The sequence below is a fragment of the Notothenia rossii genome (assembly GCF_949606895.1).
Source record: "Notothenia rossii genome assembly, chromosome: 9".
In the NCBI taxonomy this organism is placed as follows: domain Eukaryota; kingdom Metazoa; phylum Chordata; class Actinopteri; order Perciformes; family Nototheniidae; genus Notothenia; species Notothenia rossii.
In genome coordinates, this window is record NC_136907.1 from 30,456,627 (window position 1) to 30,477,311 (window position 20,685).

Below are 20,685 nucleotides of genomic sequence, written 5' to 3' on the forward strand. Positions count from 1 at the left end.
TGTGTGTGTGTGTGTGTGTGTGTGTGTGTGTATGTGTGTGTGTGTGTGTGTGTGTGTGTGTGTGTGTGTGTGTGTGTGTGTCTTCATCATAATATGGGGCTCACAACATGATAGCACAATCACAGCATGGGGTCCGTGTGTGTGTTAATTATCCAACATTGTAAGAAATGTTGTCTAAAGATAATTTTAAAATGTAAGCTCAACAACATTGTTGTACTGAGTTCAGGAGTTGACTAATGAATAGGGTTATTGAAATTGTGTGAAAGGGTGTTACAGTGATCCTATGCAGGATCCACAGAATTTCTTCTGAGTAAATTCCTTGCTGATCTAATTTATGCCTGTAACACGTGTGGGATCTGGCCAGGGCACCAAACCACAGCAATACTGTATAATTACACATAATTACCGTTTTGTGCAACTAACTCTCCCAAAGCTCTTACAACATTGGCAATAACATTGTAGCTGCACCATGACATCGAAACAATATGACAGTTTACAAATGACAGCCACACACGAGGAAGTGCTTTCTAAGAGATGCTGTTGTTTCAGAGCTGCATCTCTTCTGCTGAGTGCTCCTGCCACAACAGATCAATACAGACAAAACAAAAGGACTATACTTAATATTATATAGGCAATGGCGTTTCTAGACCAATTTTACTGGGGGGCCATGATGGGCCAGTTATTAATTGAGAGGGGCACATTTCATGTGGAACAAAGAAGACAAATAAATGGTTCAACATTTAAACTTTCTCAGTTCAGTATGAAGTCAAAGGACACAAAAAACATAAAATACAGTTATTGGTTTTTAATGACAGAGTTTGTGTCAATTACTTAGTTACAATCTTATTTTAGTTACGTTACCATTAACCTTAATGCAGTTTGGGGTAATAAATACATTATTTATGCTGCTAAACATTGTTTTTATTTGATTTCTTAATTTGTATTGGTATTTGTTATAGTAACATAATTTATTTCAGTAACTTAGTTTCAATTTATTTAATAACATTACTGAAAAAAACTCCACTCCTGTTACCTCACAGCTCAGTATTGGCTGCAAAAATCATAGATGTATTATTTTGGAGGGGGGCCACAGGGGGGCCCTAGATCTGTGATACAGGGGCACTGGCCCCTGTTGGCCCCCCCTAGAACTCCCCACGATTACAGGATGAAGCTTACACTGCTCAAAAACTATTTTCACTAATCATATTGTGGGTAACAGGGACCAATAAAAAAACTACTTTGTAACGATACAGTCACCTGGTGCTGGTTGTTGCTGCAGCCCCCCCTCACAGTGTCTCGGTGGTGGATCTCTCAGGACCCCCTACGTGCAGTGCATCAATTAAAAGTGGTAGCTGAAAACTTTCCTCATTACTCACTTAGACTTTTCTAGCATTGCAGTGGGCGCACCAATTGTTAATTGACTTGAGAATGTATTTTTGGAGGTGGAGGGGTGCGTAACAGGGACAGTCCCCGGCCTACTGGGCCCTGCGTGTCCACAGAGCTTCATCACTCAAACTCCCCCACACCTCAGAGAGGAGAGGGGGAGAGTGGCAACATGGAGGGAGAACAGTAACACATTACAAGAGGAATTGAAGAACAGATAGAAAGGTGTTTTGCATTCTACCTTAGCGGTGCGGTGCTTCCTGTTCCCTCCTCTCACTGAACCCCCCCCCCCCCTGCCCCTCCGTCTATGCAGCCTCTGCAGTGCTGGCACACTCCTCTGTAGCACCCACCTGTTCTGCACCGTCAGTAGGGAGGACCTCTCCTACACACACACTCTGAAGAAACTGAAACAGTAACTGATTAAATGTAATATGTCTAAAAATGTAACATACTGTAAATGTGTCAGGTTAGTTAAAAAGCAATAATATTAAGTTGAACCTATTGTTTTTTATTTCAACTTATTATTATTTCTTCCAACTAACCTGATGTGAAATATGTACACATAATACATTTAATTTAATTCAACGTTTCAGTTTTTTCAGTGTATACACACACACACCCACACACACACACACACACACACACACACACCCCCCCCACACACACACACACACACACACACACACACACACACACACACACACACACACACACACACACACACACACACACACACACACACACACACACACACACACACACACACACACACACACACACACACACACACACACACACACACACACACACACACACACCGTCATAGTTCTTACTTCAAGTCAATAGTGGCACCCAGTGAGCACCTTTCTCTCAGCACATTGAGCAAACCCTTGCACACTACACGGTGAAGATTAAATGCATATCTTTAGATTTAAAGGGGAATTATATGTTTGTTTGTAAGAAGATGCACATTAATTAACATGAGCACTTGAGTCCATCATGTAGATGTGCCAGATTTTGCCAGACAGGATAATTTTCATCTGCAGTACTTGCAGTATAATAATGGGCCTCATTTATCATCAGCATACCAATGAATCTATATGGAAGGCATTTAGATGCATACGCAGTGAAAATGCTTCAGCAGCAAATAAGCCAGCACCTGCCTGTTTTAAAACCAAAGCATATATTTCAGTGACTCTTTTTTAGACTTTCTTTTTCATTTAAGGTGCATTGTAAAACATTTTATGCATTGCAAAAAAACAAAAGCAAGCAGTGCCCACCAGGGTTTCATCCAGCATTAAGACCCTTTTTACTAACTGGCTGAACGTTAATATACTTCTTCATGGGCGACATTGGCAGCAGTTCAGAGCCTCCCTTCCTCTCTCTAATCGGAGCACATGTAAACACACACACACACACACACACACACACACACACACACACACACACACACACACACACACACACACACACACACACACACACACACACACACACACACACACACACACACACACACACACACACACACACACACACACACACCATGCCTTGTCAGCAATTTTTTTATTGATCTTCTGCTCCCTGTTTAAAAGGTGTTCCGGGATAACTACAGGCACTCTCTTTTAGTAGATGATTTAAATGTAATGACAGTGTGCTATTGTGCTGCCTTCTGGGTGTTACTCACAAACTGATATTATGTTTAAAATGTAATGTCTAAAAACCATTGCATTTGCAAATACTGAAGTTTGCTACCAAATATGTCCGTGGCCTTTACAGAATGACGTTAAATCTGAAAATAAATTAAGATTTATGATGTGACATTGAGGTTTGTTAAGTTTAGGAATATATTAGATTTAGGTCAAAGGTCAATGTTTTGAAATGGGAAGGAACATTAATCTCCTGTCTGATGTTTTCTACCCGAATCCTGCCTATGCTGACATGTTACTCATAAGTAATATGTAAAAAATAAAACAGTTCTAACATCTATCCCAAAAATAATGTTTCCTGTAGTCCACCATTATAAAAGAGATGCAAATAAAGCATTTAACGAGACACCTGGAACTGCAGTCCAGGTGACTAAGAACTCTGAACATTTAAAGTTTTCAATCAATTTTATGTTTGCAAGAGAAGCAAAGCCACTTTAATGCATGTGATGTCATCCAAATGTTAAAACTGTGTAAAGAGGAGTGGGGTCCATCAGAGCATATGTGCAGCGAGGCGCACAATGCAGGAGCACATGTATAAGCTCGTTAACTTTTGGGGGTTTATGCGCTTAGTGGGCTATTTTTACTCAAGTGAACACGGCCATCTCAAATGTCAGTATCCAGTTATTATTAATCCTGAATATCTTTATCTCAGTCTTAATAAACACAGCAGCGCACATACAACAGGGGGTCAGAGGTCACATGTTTCCACAGTCATCTACTATTATAGGATCAGTGTATTAGACAGGGTCACGTAATTGTGCGACACAGTGTTAGTCCACGTTAGGTGTTCTTTACACTTGATTAATTACTGGAGTTGTGGATTGCTTGATCATTAGTTACTCTCCTCCAACATATGAGCGCTTCAATTAAAGCAGCATCAAGTGAGTGACAGATGTTCCAAGCAGCCGAGAGCAACGCAGTGCTCCTTTGCTTGTTCTGTGCATTCATTTGAAGCGCTGTTGTCTCGCTGTTTGAGCTATTTATAACCTCAATTTGTTTCTCCTCATCCTTATTCATTCATGTTGCCCACCTGTATTGTTTCCCCTGCTGATACAGACTCGAGAGCACCCTCAGCGGTTTGTGATTCAGTTGTTCTGCAGGTTAAATGCAGAAACACGCTAACACAGGGCTGATGCATTCAGGGAACATACCCAATTTAGTCTTGCTTTTTCACATTTATTTGATCAGACCATGCATGGCCCAAAGTGACAGCTTCTGAACCCAACTGATCAGAATTAGGTTTAGCAATACTATATATATATATATATATATATATATATATATATAATAGCAGTACTTTTCCCTGTACCTTTTCCGTTTAGTTCCGTTAGTACCCCTTATGTCGCGTTCACACCAAAAAGAGTACTTAGTGCCGGGAACTTTTATTCCCATTTGTAGTGCCTGCTGAGAGGTGGTACTCTCCTGGGGGGAAAAAGTGCCCCGGTTCTGATTGACTGTGCGAATTGCAAACCACGCCCCGCAAAACTCTGAAATGTTTTGTAGAGCCGCCATTTTATTATCCTCGCATTAGCATTATTAGCATTAGCCTAGCGCATAAACGCAGAGAGACTAACTTATGGCAACACAAAAGAAAACATGGGAGCGGTGGAGATGAGGAGGTATCAACGTTCTGGCGATTTACTGGGACTCCCAACAGCTTCTACTGAAGCCAGTCCCCAACTCCGGGGACTTCCGGCCGGGAACTTCGGGTGGCAGTATACGCCCTGAAGTTGTTTGGGGCCTGCCAGTAAACCCAAAGCAGAAGAAGACAAAGTCATGTCAGCGGCTCATTTGCGTAATCTTCCCTCAGGGAACTTATTCCGGTGTGAACGCGATCGGCTCTTAGTTCCATAGGGGAACTAAGTGCTGGGAACTAAGTACGGCAAAGTACTTGGTGTGAACGCGGCTAATGAATCAATCAATCTCATTGTATTTTTGTATACACATATTACGGGGGGTTGCAGTGTGTACAGTGTACTGCAACACTGTCGTTTTTCAAATACAAACCTGCAATAAATGTGTTTATTAAAGGAGATAATCAAATAGCATTGTGGCATTCCATAAATGATCATGTGAACGCATACGAAAAAGATGGATCCAGGAAGATGTCAGAAATCTAATCTAAGTTTTCACTCACAAGGAATTTGCCATTGTTTTGAGGTACACAATACAACATTTAAGAGATTAACTTAACTGAACCACTGACTTTTTTAAACAACAAATACAAGACTAAGTAAATAATCCCATTTCATATGTCTCAGTCTGGCAGGTCGGTTTGTGTTCAGTTCTAACCTCTTGCTTTGGCAGCATTTATATTATATATTGTCAGATATATCTGTGTTACTTCTTTGCTCTTTGTTCATGAATAAAAGGACAACCATGCAGCTCTGGTCTATAGCTCAGTCCTTAACTGTCTGGTCTTCCATTTCCAGAGATCTGATGGTTGAGCTGATTTCTTCTTCCCTTATAATGAATTATTATGTCAAGGACAGTGCTGGTGTGTGAGCCTCAGCTGCTGGTGGTGTATTTACCTCAGTTACGTCCTTCCTCTCTTCTTCTGCCTCTAATGTTAGAGTTAGTCCTTGTTTGTATCTGCTGTGCCCCTAAACCCCTACAGACTGATCCTGGTGAAATGTACACCTTCACCTGTTCCCCAATGTGTACTGTATACACATTCTTACGTGCTCTTACTGTTATATCAGTTCCTCTATACCAGTGGTTCCCAACCTTTTTTCCCAAGAGCCCCCCCCCAAATGACTCCTGTTGAGGCGCAACAGCGGTAATTAAAGTTTAAAAGTCTCAAAAACGCTACAACTACCGTCACAAACTGGATGAATGTGTAGTATTTTGTTAAAGGAGGATGAAAGCGTAATTAAGGAGCACTATTGGAGGGACTTTGATGGTTATCGGACTCAGGATTCATTCATTTGGATTCCCGCTGTATGAAGAAATTAAAGGACGGCGCGGAAGTGGAAATAATTCACAAAGGGATTAAACTGTTTAAAACACATGCTCAAAGTAAGCCGGATTTTGCCGATGTGTTTATGTGGATTCAAAAGTCGTAAATAACCTACAAAATGGAGGAGACCAATCTGATCGGAGCAACTGAGACAAATAATCCAACTGAAACCGGCATGGACAATGACTGTTTTAAAAATGCGTTTATCCAGAAAAGCCCGGTTTGGACACTTTGAGGGCAGAAGAAACATTTCTATTAAAGAAAGAATTATACATTGCTGTCTTTTTATGCCTTTATAGCTACTAACTTGAATTGTTATTCAAATTAATTAATCAATTATTTTTAATATTTTATAGAAATGTAGAGACAAGGCTTTTAGTGACAATGTATTGCTTTACAATATGTAAAAAAAATAAAATAAAAAAAATGTTTAAATATGATATTTGGCCTCAAATCCTCTGAGGCCTGGCGCCCCCCCTGCGATCTTTGGAGTGCCCCCCAGGTTGGGAACCACTGCTCTATACGGTATTGCGTGTTTAACGATTGGGCAAATCACTGTGGGAAAATACTTTGAATTTATGATTAGACAAGGCTAAGTTTTTTTTTCTTTGGTTGGGTTTAGGTTAGGCCAAAATTTGGTTGAAATTAACACTTAGTTAAGTTTAGAATCATGTTTCAGGTTAAATTATTTCCGCTTTAATTTTGGACATCATGGTTACAATAAAAAAAACATATGGTTAAGGTTTGGGAAAAAGATGGTCTTGCTTAGAAAGAAATACAAGCGGGATATGAACACTTTTAAAGCTTAATAACAAAATAATTGTTACGGTGGGTGAAGCAAGCAGGACCCAAATGCAGATTACACTGATATTGCCTTTATTTCAAGGATAAAATAATAACTTGGACAAAACAGAACACTCACCGGTGAACTCAGTCACAAACAAAAGAAGAACCAACACTGAACACAGGAAGAGACCAGACTAAATACAGGGAGGGGTAATCACAAGACGAGAAACAGCCGGGCAGGGGAGGAGAAACACAAGGGCCACAGGTGAACACAATCAGACAACTAGACACACCAGGGAGACTAACGACAGGAGGAAAAAACACAGGGAAAAGGACCAGACAATATACCAAGAAGAAAACATGACAGGGAAAACAGGATAACACCCAAAACAAGACATACAAAATGTAACATAACACACTAATCGTAACAATAATAGTATATTATATGAGTACATTGTACTGTTACAAGTACCACGAGTGAACATAAGTATATTTGCAGAAATCAAATTTTCTAGATATGGAGATACAGAAACATTTAAAATAGATATTACACATTCAAAAACATCTATCTCAAAGTTTAATATTTGAATGGTGAATGCATATTTAATAAAATATCCAACTTCTAGTACATTGCACCTATATATCACATATTAAAGTAGTTTGTGATACAAAGCAATTGTTGAACACATGCTCATATGAATTAAATAATACGTATTAACAATGTGTTTGCTTTTCATACTCAGGGAGCAGTGCTCTGCCAAATAGAGTTGGTAACACATCAGCAGCATGAGAAACAGTGACCCTGACCAGGGAACCAGGGCTGGCCCTTGGCACTGGCGAACTATGTGGTTGCCTAGGGCGCCAGATCTGGAGGGGTGCTGGGCTGGGAGAAAATAAAAATTATTTAAAAAAAAAAGATTAATTTAATTAATTATTAACACCCTTTGCACCCCGGCAAAGCAACATTTTGCATTTGCCCTGTACGATGGGCGCTGTAAGGGATGAAAGTGGGGGGTGTTGACTTATCAGGCGCTCGCAGCTCACAGCCAAAGTGAGAGAGAGCCTCCAAGCGAGCAAGAGAGAGAGAGAGAGAGCGCGCATCGGCACCGCGGATTGTTGTTGGATTGAGGCTGATAACTACAGCTCAGTGAGGTAAAGTGTTTAGATAGTTCACTTTAGTCTATGTTATCTCAGTGGGTCTCAAACGGTTTGATCACAATTTATGTAAACAAATATTTCCAAGGCACACCTTTATAATTATTAGGATAAATAACAACAGGTTTGAAATCATTGCAATGTATAGGCTACTATAGGACACTAACCACAAATATCGTTTAAAACTGGAGATATAAAAAAAAATGCATGAATAAATAAATGTTAACTAGGTAAAATAAGATATGATTGAGAAACAACAATAAAATATGTTACATTTATTTGTTATTGGCGATGGCAGGTTATTGGTTATGTTCACTCACTTATTTGATTATTAAAATGTAAGCCGATCTTTTTCATATGGCAGAAGTTGTACCTCCTAGATCTAGTCTCTAGTAATTCTGCTCAAAGTGCACCAGATTGAAGCATTTTACTTTAAAATGTTAAAAACAATCTTTCCGAGGGGCATACCCCCGGACCCCCCTAGAGGATGTGCAGTTGTTGTTGTTGTTGTATTTATTCTTTATATATTCTATTGTGTATTGCTTGGAGAGGGGGGGGTGGCACCAAATCATAATCCCGCCTAGGGCACCAAAATGTCTAGGGCCGGCCCTGCAGGGAACACTCTGCTTCTTCTGCTGTTCTGTCACTGCTGCCTCTCTCTCTGTTAGCTAATGAGCTAATTTGTTGAATTTGAAATGTTTATCCAGGCCGCTGTACAGCGAAGGACGCAGCTCATTATCAGCAGATCTGCCAAGAATCATCAAAGAGATGCTGAGGCCGTGGCTCATCAAGGGTTTGAATTTTTGAACCTGTTCCAAGGAATTGATCTTTTATTTTTAGTGTAATCAGTTCAATAATTTACATGTATAGAGAATGCTAGATTCAATGGAGTAGCACTTTTGTCCCTGAGTCCTAAGATATGCAAACCTCGTTGTTTCTGAGTCAGTCGGTGGGGATTGTGTTTCCTCCGTCTCTCCAGCGACTCGGCAGGCAGTCCTTTGAAGATCCTCTTGTTTTCTGATTCCACTTAACGTGCTGTTGTTTGTTTGGAAATAGGGATGCTAATTTACCAATCTGCTACGAATAATTACATTTGTAGGAGATGCCGTTTTTAGATAACTTCTGGAAGCCTCGTCTTTGAATACAAATCCAATGTTTATTGTAAGGATTTATAGTTGAGTCTTTTTATATATGTATTTCCTTCCGAATCCTACATTTTTAACTTTGACATACATTCTTCACATTACTCATGCAAATAAAACATGCTAAAAGAAAGCTAAGTATTACTTACATCATCAAACATTATTTTGTATCGCTCCAGCGTAATTGGCGAGTTGTGCATCTCTCACACTCTCTTTGCTCCTTGAGAATAAGATAATGCATTATATGCTTACTGATGATTTACATTTGTTAAAGCCCCTATTCAATTTATATTCAGTCTGATCTTAATGAAAAGCTACAGTTGCATTAATCAAAGGACTTTATGTGCAGGAGCTGCACTGAATGCATTTGCTTGATTATCTATTTGTTTGCAGAATGATCTAAATCCTATTAGGGAAAATACAGTAAATATGTCGAATGAGATGATGACTGTGATTATTTATTTTGTGTTCATTATGCAATTAGAGGATTAGGATTCGGTTCAAATCCTCTTAAACGGCTTTGTTTGCATTATGATGTGGATACCAGAGAGAGATATCTCAATGCTGCTCTTTGGAGTCCTCTAATGTATAGGGAGGCGTGTGGTGTAGTGGTTTAGTGTGCTGATCTTCGAATCAGAGGATAGCAAGTTCGAGTCCCACTGCAGTCAGCATGTTGTTGTGTCCCTGGGCAAGACACTCCTGTGGGGATTGTCCACAGTATTGAGTATGTAAATCGCTTTGGATAAAAGCGTCTAACATGTAATGAAAAATGACAGCATCAAAGCAAAAACATACAAACAAGACAATGTTGACACGGCAAACTGTTCTCTTCCTTTTTGTGTTGGTTCCCTCAGCTTAACCAAGTCGATTTGGATTCTTTTTTTCCTTCTAATTTGTTATTCTTTTCAAAATAACACACTGTTATTTACTCAACAATAACACACAATTATCCTTGTTTTTATTTATTTGTTTAATTCTATAATCTCGGGCTTTTTTGGCATCCGTCAAGAACTGAATTTCCAAATAAAATAACCAGAAACAGACGTAGGCCTATATGGGACATTTCGAGCATCATTGCGATACACAGCTACTGAACTGATTACCCAAGATCCTCAGCTGGTTTAAGCTCGGTGATTGGATCTTTTAGCCGCAATGCACTTTGGGATATGGTGTTAATGCGATTTGAAATCCGAAAAACATTTAGGAGTTTAGGAAGGCCGAAGACACTACACTACCCATAATCCTCAGCTATCGTTTGGGACTACAGTCCCTTTGCTTGAAAAACCCTGTGATTAATCTTCAAGCTCTGGGATTGGATGTTGGAGTGGCAGTGCGCCAAGGTTACGCCGAGCATCAAACAGCTCTTTGAAATGGAACGAAACCACGGCAGACTATCCAAAACTGGACTTGAACGGGATTTATTTTTTTGTTGCAGGCACGAAACACACTACCAATAGAAATACATTGCTTTTAAACAGTCTGAAGCACAGTATGCTGGAGCTATTGAGTTTTCACTGAGACAGGAACACATTTTATCAAATATTTGACTATGTGAATTTATATTTCAAAATAACTGTGTGACCTCAACTTATCCTTGGTCTTATCCTGAGAACTCAGAACATTGGACGTATTTTATCACAAAACGTGAAAATCTCTTAGCTTGTGCTAACCACAGTCTTTATTTTAGGTATCTAACCAAAAGCCTGTTCAAAAGTCCATTGACTTTATGACAAACAAACCTGATGTGCTGAAATGCTAATGCTAGCTAACCACAGACCTTATTATATAAAGTATTTGGCTCTGTGGGACTATTAAAGGTATTCTGATTCTGATTCTCAATAAGCTCGGTTTTGAAATCAAAACATGTTTGATCTGGTTCATCAAGGTCCTCTAACCCTCCTGTTGTCTTCGGGTCAAATCTGACCGATTTATTACTTTCATCAATCATAACTTTTTTGTTTTACATTCGATTGCATTTGGTTTGATCATTACAATCAGGCTATAATCTCATTGCAAGCAGGTTTGGCAGAGTCTGTTAGAAGCTGAAAGGAGCTTTAAAATGTTTCTGGATAACAGAATCATATGTCTGCTTACTTTTGATAAGTGTCTCCAATGAACGCTGACAACTGTGAAGGCAAAGCAGGTTCAATCATTGATGAAGCTTAGCAGTATACTTTCAAATACTGAATACGAACAGATTAACTACATTTCAGTATGTGCGCCTCCATTCTCCGTCAAAAAGAAAGAGAGAAAAGCAACAAATGCTCCATTCTCCGTCAAAAAGAAAGACAAAAAAGCAACAAATGCTCCATTCTCCGTCAAAAAGAAAGAAAGAAAAGAAAAATGCAATTCAAGCAACCCAACAGAGAAAACCAAGAAGGAAATTATGAATAAGAATTCAAAAACTAAAATAAATTGTTCTCCTAGTGTTGTCCTGTAACTTATCTATTCTGTTTTGCTATAAGGCAGGGAGGTCAGACTGACTATTGGACACAGTATTGGCCACATTGGCATGCAAGATGAAAAAGAAATGTGCATATTCATGTAAATGATGAGGTCTCCCTAGTTAACAGAAGAGCTAAAAGGCTAAAGCAAATACTCTGCTTGTATAGGATAAACAGCAGCTTCTCAACACGCAATGTTTTCCTTATTACTGGCTTATTACTGACTAAAGCACATGTCAACTTATGTATCCACATTAATAAAGCCATAAGTTACATCTTGTAAACCCCTGATGGGCGCCTCATTATAAATTGGTAACCAACGCACTGCACCATTTCATCTTTGGAGTCGTGTTGGTCTTTTACTCTGCATATTCTGAGAGAGTGAGCGCGCATCTGCGTCATCCTGCCTCTCTTTGTTTGCTCGGTTATAAACAAGGATTGTGGTTCCGCTGTGGTTTTGACTTTATTTGGCTTTTTTTAAGAAACAGTCATTACTTTGAATTCTGGGCTTTGCGCCAAAATAGTTTTTTCTCCAGAATATGCATACCTCTCACTGTTCCTGCCCTTATACTGTTTTTCATTTATCCTTGCGGTGCTGCAGTTCTGAAAAGTGTTGCCTTTTTAAAGACAGGGAAAGAGGAATAATAGTGAATTTGGAGATCAAAAGAAAATAAGTGCACAATTGTATGTAAGATTCTAGAGCCTACCTACATGTTTGATAACTAATGCAAATTGCATATCAGGAAATGCTTTGACAAATAGAGTAACAAAATATTGTAAAACTTTATAACCATGTGATATCGCTCCCTGATGGTCAAGTGGTGTTGGCGCTTACCATGAACCTCTTTGTCTCTCTCATCATTTGATGTCATCTCTCGGCACTTATCTAATAAAATCATAAAATGGAAACAACTGATAATGAGGATTAAAATAGATTTACACTTAATTCCATGTCAGGTGCTAAAAATCTAAGGATAAAAATGTCCTTTTCTATTATCGTATCCCTCTATTGCTATAAATTAGGAAAAAACTGGCTAGCATTTTGGATGATTAAGCATACAATGCAACACACTCTCACTCCCTAAACGTCCAGGAGCGACGCTTGGTCAGGGTCCCGTGGCGTGCAGTTGGGACTCCTTCAGCTTCATAAACGGACGGAAAGAGCTTTCAACTGATTGCAATGTATTCCCATTGGCGGCGGTATTTGACGCTCATGGAAGCACCGCACCCGTTTATGTCGGCAGCTCCTAAAGGCAATGTGAGTAGGCGAGGCTGTAATTTCGCCAGCTGCCTCGCTCTCATGAGCGAGGCAGAAAATAATAGTTTTAACATGCCAAAAAGCTGCTGTGTCGTTTTTTGCACCTCAAACATTAAAACAAATCCAGAGTTACGTGTTTCTGTATTTCCTTTAAGAAGAAAGGAGAGTAAAAGAAGATCTCTGTGGCTTCAGGCTTGATCGCCGTTCAAATAACAGCATTGGTTTCCCCAAAAGTGGGCGGGGCTGTAACGTGACGTAGATTTTACTGTCATCTATTCAGGGGTGCCACCAGGGATTTTGGGCCGCATGAAAAGATATCACATTGGGCCCCACCACCAGGCACAGGCCACACCAACCAAGCACAATTGCTGTAACCACACCTCCTGAACCCAACCGACTCATTTATGCTTTAAATAACTACATGTACAGGCTTGCATCTATCTTGTAGTCCAATACTAACCGCACAATATTTATATATGACACTGAGCGGTAAACATATAAAACTGTGCAGACGTGCAACATTCTACTGCAGTATAATTCACTATTTGATAATAAAACTAACATTCCTGACAAGAGATCTCAATAGTCACCTTTTATGGTGTACATGCCTTTTTAATAACATTTTTGAATGGAACATTCATAAATCAAAATAAATATAACTAAAATATACATGACCTCTTAAATAAAAATAAAGTGAACATTAACACCAATATTGTCATTTATAAAATGCTCCAACAAAAAAATTAACATAAGCAGCAGATTTTTTTATGAAATATACGTACCAACTGCAAAATAAGCGGGTATTAAAGTGTAAACGGACAACAAAACGGAAATGGAAATGATCGTCCTAACTTTTCACCCCCTTACGGCGCCCCCTGCATCTATTATTCAAAACCATTCTATTTATTCTAACGTAAATTACATGCCAGTGTTTTATCTTTTTATTACTTATATTTTTATACTTTATTTGCTATGTATTTATATGTATGTATGTATTTATATCTGAACCAAATTATGTTTCTGAAGATGTGTAGTCAATTCCACCCTTCAATGTAGCATAAATGTGAACCCTCATTACAGGAACAATACCGGAAACAGACGTAGGAAAGATCCTCAGCTCGCTGATTGGATGTTTTAGCCGCAATGCACGTTTTTAAAGATATTACTGATTTTCTTTGAATATAAGAATGTAAATACTGAGTTGAGAGAATAGTCAGGGGATTTGGGTGATGGGAGACACATCTATGGAATCACAATTGCAATAGCTTCCCCTTAAATTACAGATATACCTGTCTGTTTGCGATGTTTTACAAATCAGATATTAATGTGTAGAAGTAAAACATTAGAAATAGTATAGCAATATCCTGTAAAATTATGTAAAAACATGAATAAAACGAAATATCTTCAGATGTTATACATACATAAGTGTCCTACACTAATAATACAAAGTTATTATTAGTATGCTGTGTGTACCTTGTGTACACCGCCTAGTGGTTAAAGTACGTTATTGAATTATTTTAGTTGAATAATGTTATTTTTGTTTAATAATGTTATTTGATGAAAAAAATATTTTAAGAGTACATACTTTCATAGGGGGAAAGTAGAAGGTCAATGATAGAAATATAGAATATAAAAAATCAAGAAGATGCTGTAAGTGATCTCTACAATAAAACAGTTTAGTGCTGGATGTACAAAGATATTAATATGAGGATGTGCAAAACAGACAAACAAATTAACCTTTATTCACACATTAAAGAATACTTTAGGTTAAGGTCTTCTTTCAAATAAGAAAAAAGCTTTGGGGGTATCTATCTACGGATAAATATTAAGCCTGACAAAGTACTTAACGTCTAATATATTGCTTTCCTGCAATGTTAACTATGTTGAAGCACTTATTTTAACTGATATTAGACACATTAATTATACTCGTATGTATGTAGATAGTATAAGAAATGTGCAGAATTTGACAGTTTAATGGTGGAAGTAAACACTCACATTGATAGATGTCTTGTAATGCACTGTTGAGGAACCTGTGACCCAAGTTTTTAATTCATTGCATAACTACACCGTAGTTGTGTATGATATGTCAATAAACCTTAGAAAATCTTGAAATCTTGAAAGGGATGTGCAAAATAGCTATTATACAGTCTTTAATTAACTATTAGTAGAGAATAATGATTAAAGAATATACTTTATAGAGATCTGCATAAATGTTTAATCTTCTCAAGCACCAACAATCAAATATCTCTCCTGATTGTTGGCACTTGACAATCACCTTTCCCTGAATTTTACTCAGGTGTAACTAAAGTCTGCTTTAAGGGTTGTTTATATTTCACATCATTAATCAGAATCTGCAAAGTAACTAAAATAAATGTTATGGAGTAAAAATACCAGGTTAACCTCTGAATTGTAGTGGAGTAGAATTACAAAGTAACAATGAGCTGTCATGTATATATTAATACTGCCCATTATGGATACAAGCGATTTTCACCCATTTAGTAATTACATGTTTTAAATTTGTACACACCAATTTGTGTCCTATCGCCTAAACCTCCAGGGCTGTACACAGTTAATACTGTCAACTTCTAATTTTGGGAAAAACAAAAACGTCTTTTAAAACTACAATTCCCAGTAGAGACGTGCCACAGAGAACATGTTGCGAAACACAATAGCCAGCATGTGTAGTTCTGGGGGAGCGTTCGAGTTCAGTTTTGAATAGTCTGCCGTAGTTTCGTTCCATTTCAAAGAGCTTGACGCTCGGCGTAACCTTGGCGCACTGTCACTCCAACATCCAAATCCCAGAGCTTGAAGATTAATCACGGGGTTTGTCGCATAGCACAGGGGTTCCCAAAGTGGGGGTCGCGAGATGATTACAAAATAAAAATGGAAAATTAAATTAAAAAAATTATTTAAAAAAATTGATTAATTTTTTTTATAATTCTTTTTTAAAATTATTATTAATAATAACGTTTACATAGACATTTTCAGGGGCGGACTAGCCATCTGTACAATTTCCCCGCAATGAGGCTCCCCCTTTGACAATCCACTAGAGCAGTGTTTCTCAAACTTTTTCATACCAAGGACCACTTAACCAATACAAAATAGTAGTAGTAATAGTAATAGTAGTAGTGATAGTAGATAGTAGTGAGACAATAATGACACTCCCGCGAGAGTGCGAAACACTGAAATTAATTCACTATTTTTGTAGGCCGACTCGGAAGTAACCATTGCACGGGCTCCCTCGACAAAAAGCAATGGGATCTACCCTTTGGATTTCGATATATTGCAGAAAGTTAGCTATATGGCAAACATACGTTTATGATATTTAAGACGTTTTGTTCAGCAGGGTAATCTCCACATATTCATCCACTTTGTGATTTTTTTAAGCATAAATGCTGTCAGAAACATAAAGGTAACATCATACTATCAACCAACTACATCACAATTGCATGGCTTCGCTTCAACACCGCTAAGCTAAAGGCTGCTAATTATCACTGTGATGAAGTTTTTCATGACATAGAAAATGTGGCATTCATCAGTGTGGTATTTACTGACGTATATCTGGTAGAACAAAACGTGTAAACTTGTGTTTACACTGACCTCATTTCAGACTTCAAAATCCAGTTAAAAAAACCATTGACTTCGAGACAAGGGAACAGGAAGTGCTAAAATGCTAAGTCATTTCTGGGTTTTTGGACTCAATCCTACACCACTTTATTGTTTAGGACAGACCTGCAGAATTGCAAACTAATGCTTTAAGATGAAGCGTTCGGACAGTGTAATCAGTTATTGATTTCTGGACTACACAAGGTTATACACTTAACATTTCTGTCCAAATTCACATTATTTTGAATTTATGTGTAACCCTAACCCTAAAAGACTCTACTCAGCAAATATCTCTCTTCTGACTATCCACAGACCAGAGGGGGGAGGGGACAGATACAATTGGTACCCCGACAGACCATAATGAGGCATGAAGCAAACACTCCTGTGACCACATGCACTTCCTCTCTCATGCATTATTAAAATTAATTACCTTGTGGATATTTGGGAGCATTAGCGTTTGACTCCACTGATAACTATTTTACATCCTTGGCACACAAAGATAAAATCAATCTGCATATTCCGACACGTTTTAAACCACCATACCTTTTGAGCCCATGCTTAATGGATCAGACGGAAAGCTAAAAGAAGCCTTCATCTCATATTTTACAGGAATAAATACTCTCGTGGGCATTGTTGCTATAATAATAAATCAATGTTTTTATATCAAAGCTATAGGAAATGAAGAAGAACAGATACATTGACAGAATAATACATATGAAAAGCTAAACAAAAACATAAAGTCAGGTTTTTGCCATCCATTGACAAACCTGAGTAAAAATAAAACTAACATATACCTCTACTTCAGCATGGTACTGCAGCTGCGTTTTTATGAAATATTTCATACACCGATGTGACTGGACTCACTTCCTCGAAATATTATCAACTCTGATCAACCTCCATATCCTTTAGCTCTCTCTCTCTCTCTCTCTCTCTCTCTCTCTCTCTCTCTCTCTCTCTCTCTCTCTCTCTCTCTCTCTCTCTCCTGGGATAGCCTAGCAGGGTGGCTCTGATCTATGGGCATCTCTATCAATGGAGAGTGTGTTAGTGTGTGTGTACATCAATCGACCGACATCGCATACGTGTGTGAGTGGCCCGGTGCTGACAGGAGCAAAATGCTGTGGCCTTTTTGATGGATGCCCACTGTTAACATGAGGAGCTGCAGGGATCCATCTTCAGCAGCCTGATTAAAATACACAGTGATGGGGAATATGTACACATCCAGGGGACAAAGCACCCTGAAGGAAGCCTCTTCAATAGCATAAAGCAAACAATGATAACTGCATGGTAAAGACTTTGATAATCCACATTCCATTTGATGGAGATTCATAGATGTCTGGGTTTAAAACAGTTTCTGCTGGGGACTGTAGGGTTCCAGATATATATGCTTAACTGTATTGGGAATTCAATGTCATCTTATTAAAAATGACTGAAACTGCAGCAAAGCTTCAAATGACACGCTTCAAAGTGAAGTTTACAAGGGTATTTAACAAGAGAGAAATATGGAGAGTGATGGTGCAGGAGCTACGAACTTTCCTTGTAGATATTTCTGCAACTTGAGAGAAAATGATTTTACAATATGACAAGATACTCTCTGTAGAGTGGTGCACTGATGATGTATTTTTGTGGGAGCAACATAAATGTTAGCATCTCTAGGTCTCCCTGACAAAAAGCAATGGGATTTTTTTGGGAAATATTGCGGAATATAGGTTATTTATAAAAAACACAATCATAATAATTGCATGTTTAATTCATCAGAATAATCTTTACATATTAACACCACTTTTGTCATTTTTGGAGGATTAATGCAATGGCAAGAAGTAAATTAGGTTATGCTCCAAAATAAATACATTACAGTCACGACTTTGTGTCAGCACTGCTAAGCTAAAGTTAATGTTTGAAGTGATGCCATGTGACATTTTTAAGACACCTAAAAGCTTCAGTTGACTGCGGGGGGTATTTCCTGATGTATTTTATGTTGTATATCCATCCGTCCATTCATCCATCTTCTCCCGCTTATCCGTGGTCGGGTCGCGGAGGTACCAGTTCCAGCAGAGAGCCTCAAACTTTCCTTTCCCTGGCCACATCAACCAGCTCTGACTGGGGGATTCCAAGGCGCTCCCAGGCCAGCGAAGACATATAATCCCTCCACCTGGTCCTAGGTCTACCCCTTGGTCTCTTCCCAGCTGGACGTGCCTGGAACACCTCCCTAGGGAGGTGCCCAGGTGACATCCTAACTAGGTGCCTGAACCACCTCAACTGGCTCCTTTCGACGCGAAGGAAGAGCGGTTCAACTCCGAGTACCTCCCGGATGACTGAACTTCTCACCTTATCCCTAAGGGAGATGCCAGCCACCCTGCGGAGAAAACCCATCTCGGCTGCTTGTATCCGCGATCTCGTTCTTTCTCTCTGAAGAACCAGCACCTTACTGTGGTAGAGAAGTTTGTGTGCCCTGATGAACCTGGCGGCTGTGTTATCTGGAACCTTGTGTTCCTGGTAGGTTTGTCCCATGGCAAATTGGTCTCAGGCAAGGGTCCAGAATAAGGCGAACTAAGAAGTGAGGAAGCCCGGGGTCCCCTTCTGGAGCCAGGCCCAGAAGAAGGACTCGTCGGCGAGCGTCTGGTGGCCTGGCTTGGCACGGAGCCCGGTCGGGCACAGCCCGAAAAGGCAACGTGGGCAACACCTCCGCTTCTCCGTCCCCTGGCCCACCACCTACGGGAAACAGCGATGGGTCGGATGCACTGCTAGAAGGGTGGCAGTGAAGGCAGAGGGTCTCGACGGACCAGACCCGGGCGACAGAAGCGGGCTTTGGGGACGTGGAACGTCACCTCTCTGGGGGGGAAGGAGTCGGAGCTTGTGCGGGAGGTGGAGCGTTACCAGTTGGATCTGGTTGGGCTCACCTCTACGCACAGCGTCGGCTCTGGAACCTTACTTCTGGATAGGGGTTGGACTCTATTCTTCTCCGGAGTTGCCCAAGGTGTGAGGCGCCGGGCGGGTGTGGGGATACTCACAAGCCCCCGGTTGGGTGCTTCTTTGTTGTTTGTCGCACATGTGGGCAATGATGGAGACACTTGGAGGGGCGTGGTTGGGAGGAACGGCCCCCCTGATCTGAACCGGAGTGGTGGTTTGAAGGAGTTCAAGTATCTCAGGGTCTTGTTCTCGAGTGAGGGAACAATGGAGCGTGAGATGGGCCGGAGAATCGGAGCAGCGGGAGCGGTACTGCAGTCGCTTTACCGCACCGTTGTGACGAAAAGAGAGCTGAGCCAGAAGGCAAAGCTCTCTGTCTACCGGGCAATTTTCGTTCCTACCCTCACCTATGGTCATGAATGATGGGCCATGTTTTATATCAAAACGTGTACATCTCTTCAGCTTGATATGACACTATATCAGGCATCTAACAAAAAAACACATTAAAAAATGTATTCACTTGGAGACAAGGGTACCCATAATTGGTGAAATGCTGACTCATTCCAGGGTTTAAGACTCATACCTGCCCCAACTCTATAGTTCACTGCTTCCAACAATAATATATTGTTATGCTAGCAGCCACAGGGTGCATTCCTCTGAGCCGTTTGGTGATTGCAGGAATGCAGTGGGCCATAAGCATGAACAGTATGTCCTATCATCGGCTGTCACAGAGTTAAGATTATATTACACTTTTTAAGAATCATTATTATAACACTGGGAAATTCTCTGGTGTGTACCTTGTGGTTAAAGGCTTCATTTCTGTCTCAATAACATCCTGAATGTCATACATACAGCCTTGAAATGACTTGACTATACTTCTTGCAGCAGATGTGTTTTAGTGTCGAACACTAATGTCTGTCACCGGGTCACACTTAAGGGGAATCCACCTCCATACACACACACACACACACACACACACACACACACACACACACACACACACACACACACACACACACACACACACACACACACACACACACACACACACACACACACACACACACACACACACACACACACACACACACACACACACACACACACACACACACACACACACACACACACACACACACACACACACACACACACACACACACACAAAAGCTGTCCACCACCCACTCTTTTTGCAACTTTAATTTGACTCCACTCACATTTGTGTTTTTTCCTTTTTTCCCCCTCTCCTCTCTATGTCCCCACCTCCCAGACTGCATTGCAGCATTAAGCCGGACTCTTGTTCACTTTTAACTTGAGGCTTGGCAGAAAATATGAAAGA

General features: G+C 39.8%; 1 protein-coding gene across 2 annotated transcripts in view; it reads left to right on the plus strand.

The window, feature by feature from the left end:
- clmpa (CXADR like membrane protein a) overlaps positions 1–20,685 on the plus strand; it is a 90,577-nt gene that overhangs the window by 21,615 nt on the left and 48,277 nt on the right. Inside the window, exon 2 of one of the 2 annotated variants that reach the window (XM_079650733.1) lies at positions 8,700–8,785. The exons of the other annotated variant lie outside the window; for it this stretch is intronic. Coding sequence (XP_079506859.1) covers positions 8,761–8,785 — 25 coding nt within the window. The 5' untranslated portion in view covers positions 8,700–8,760. The remainder of the gene's footprint in view (positions 1–8,699; positions 8,786–20,685) is intronic. 2 annotated transcript variants of the gene reach the window in all.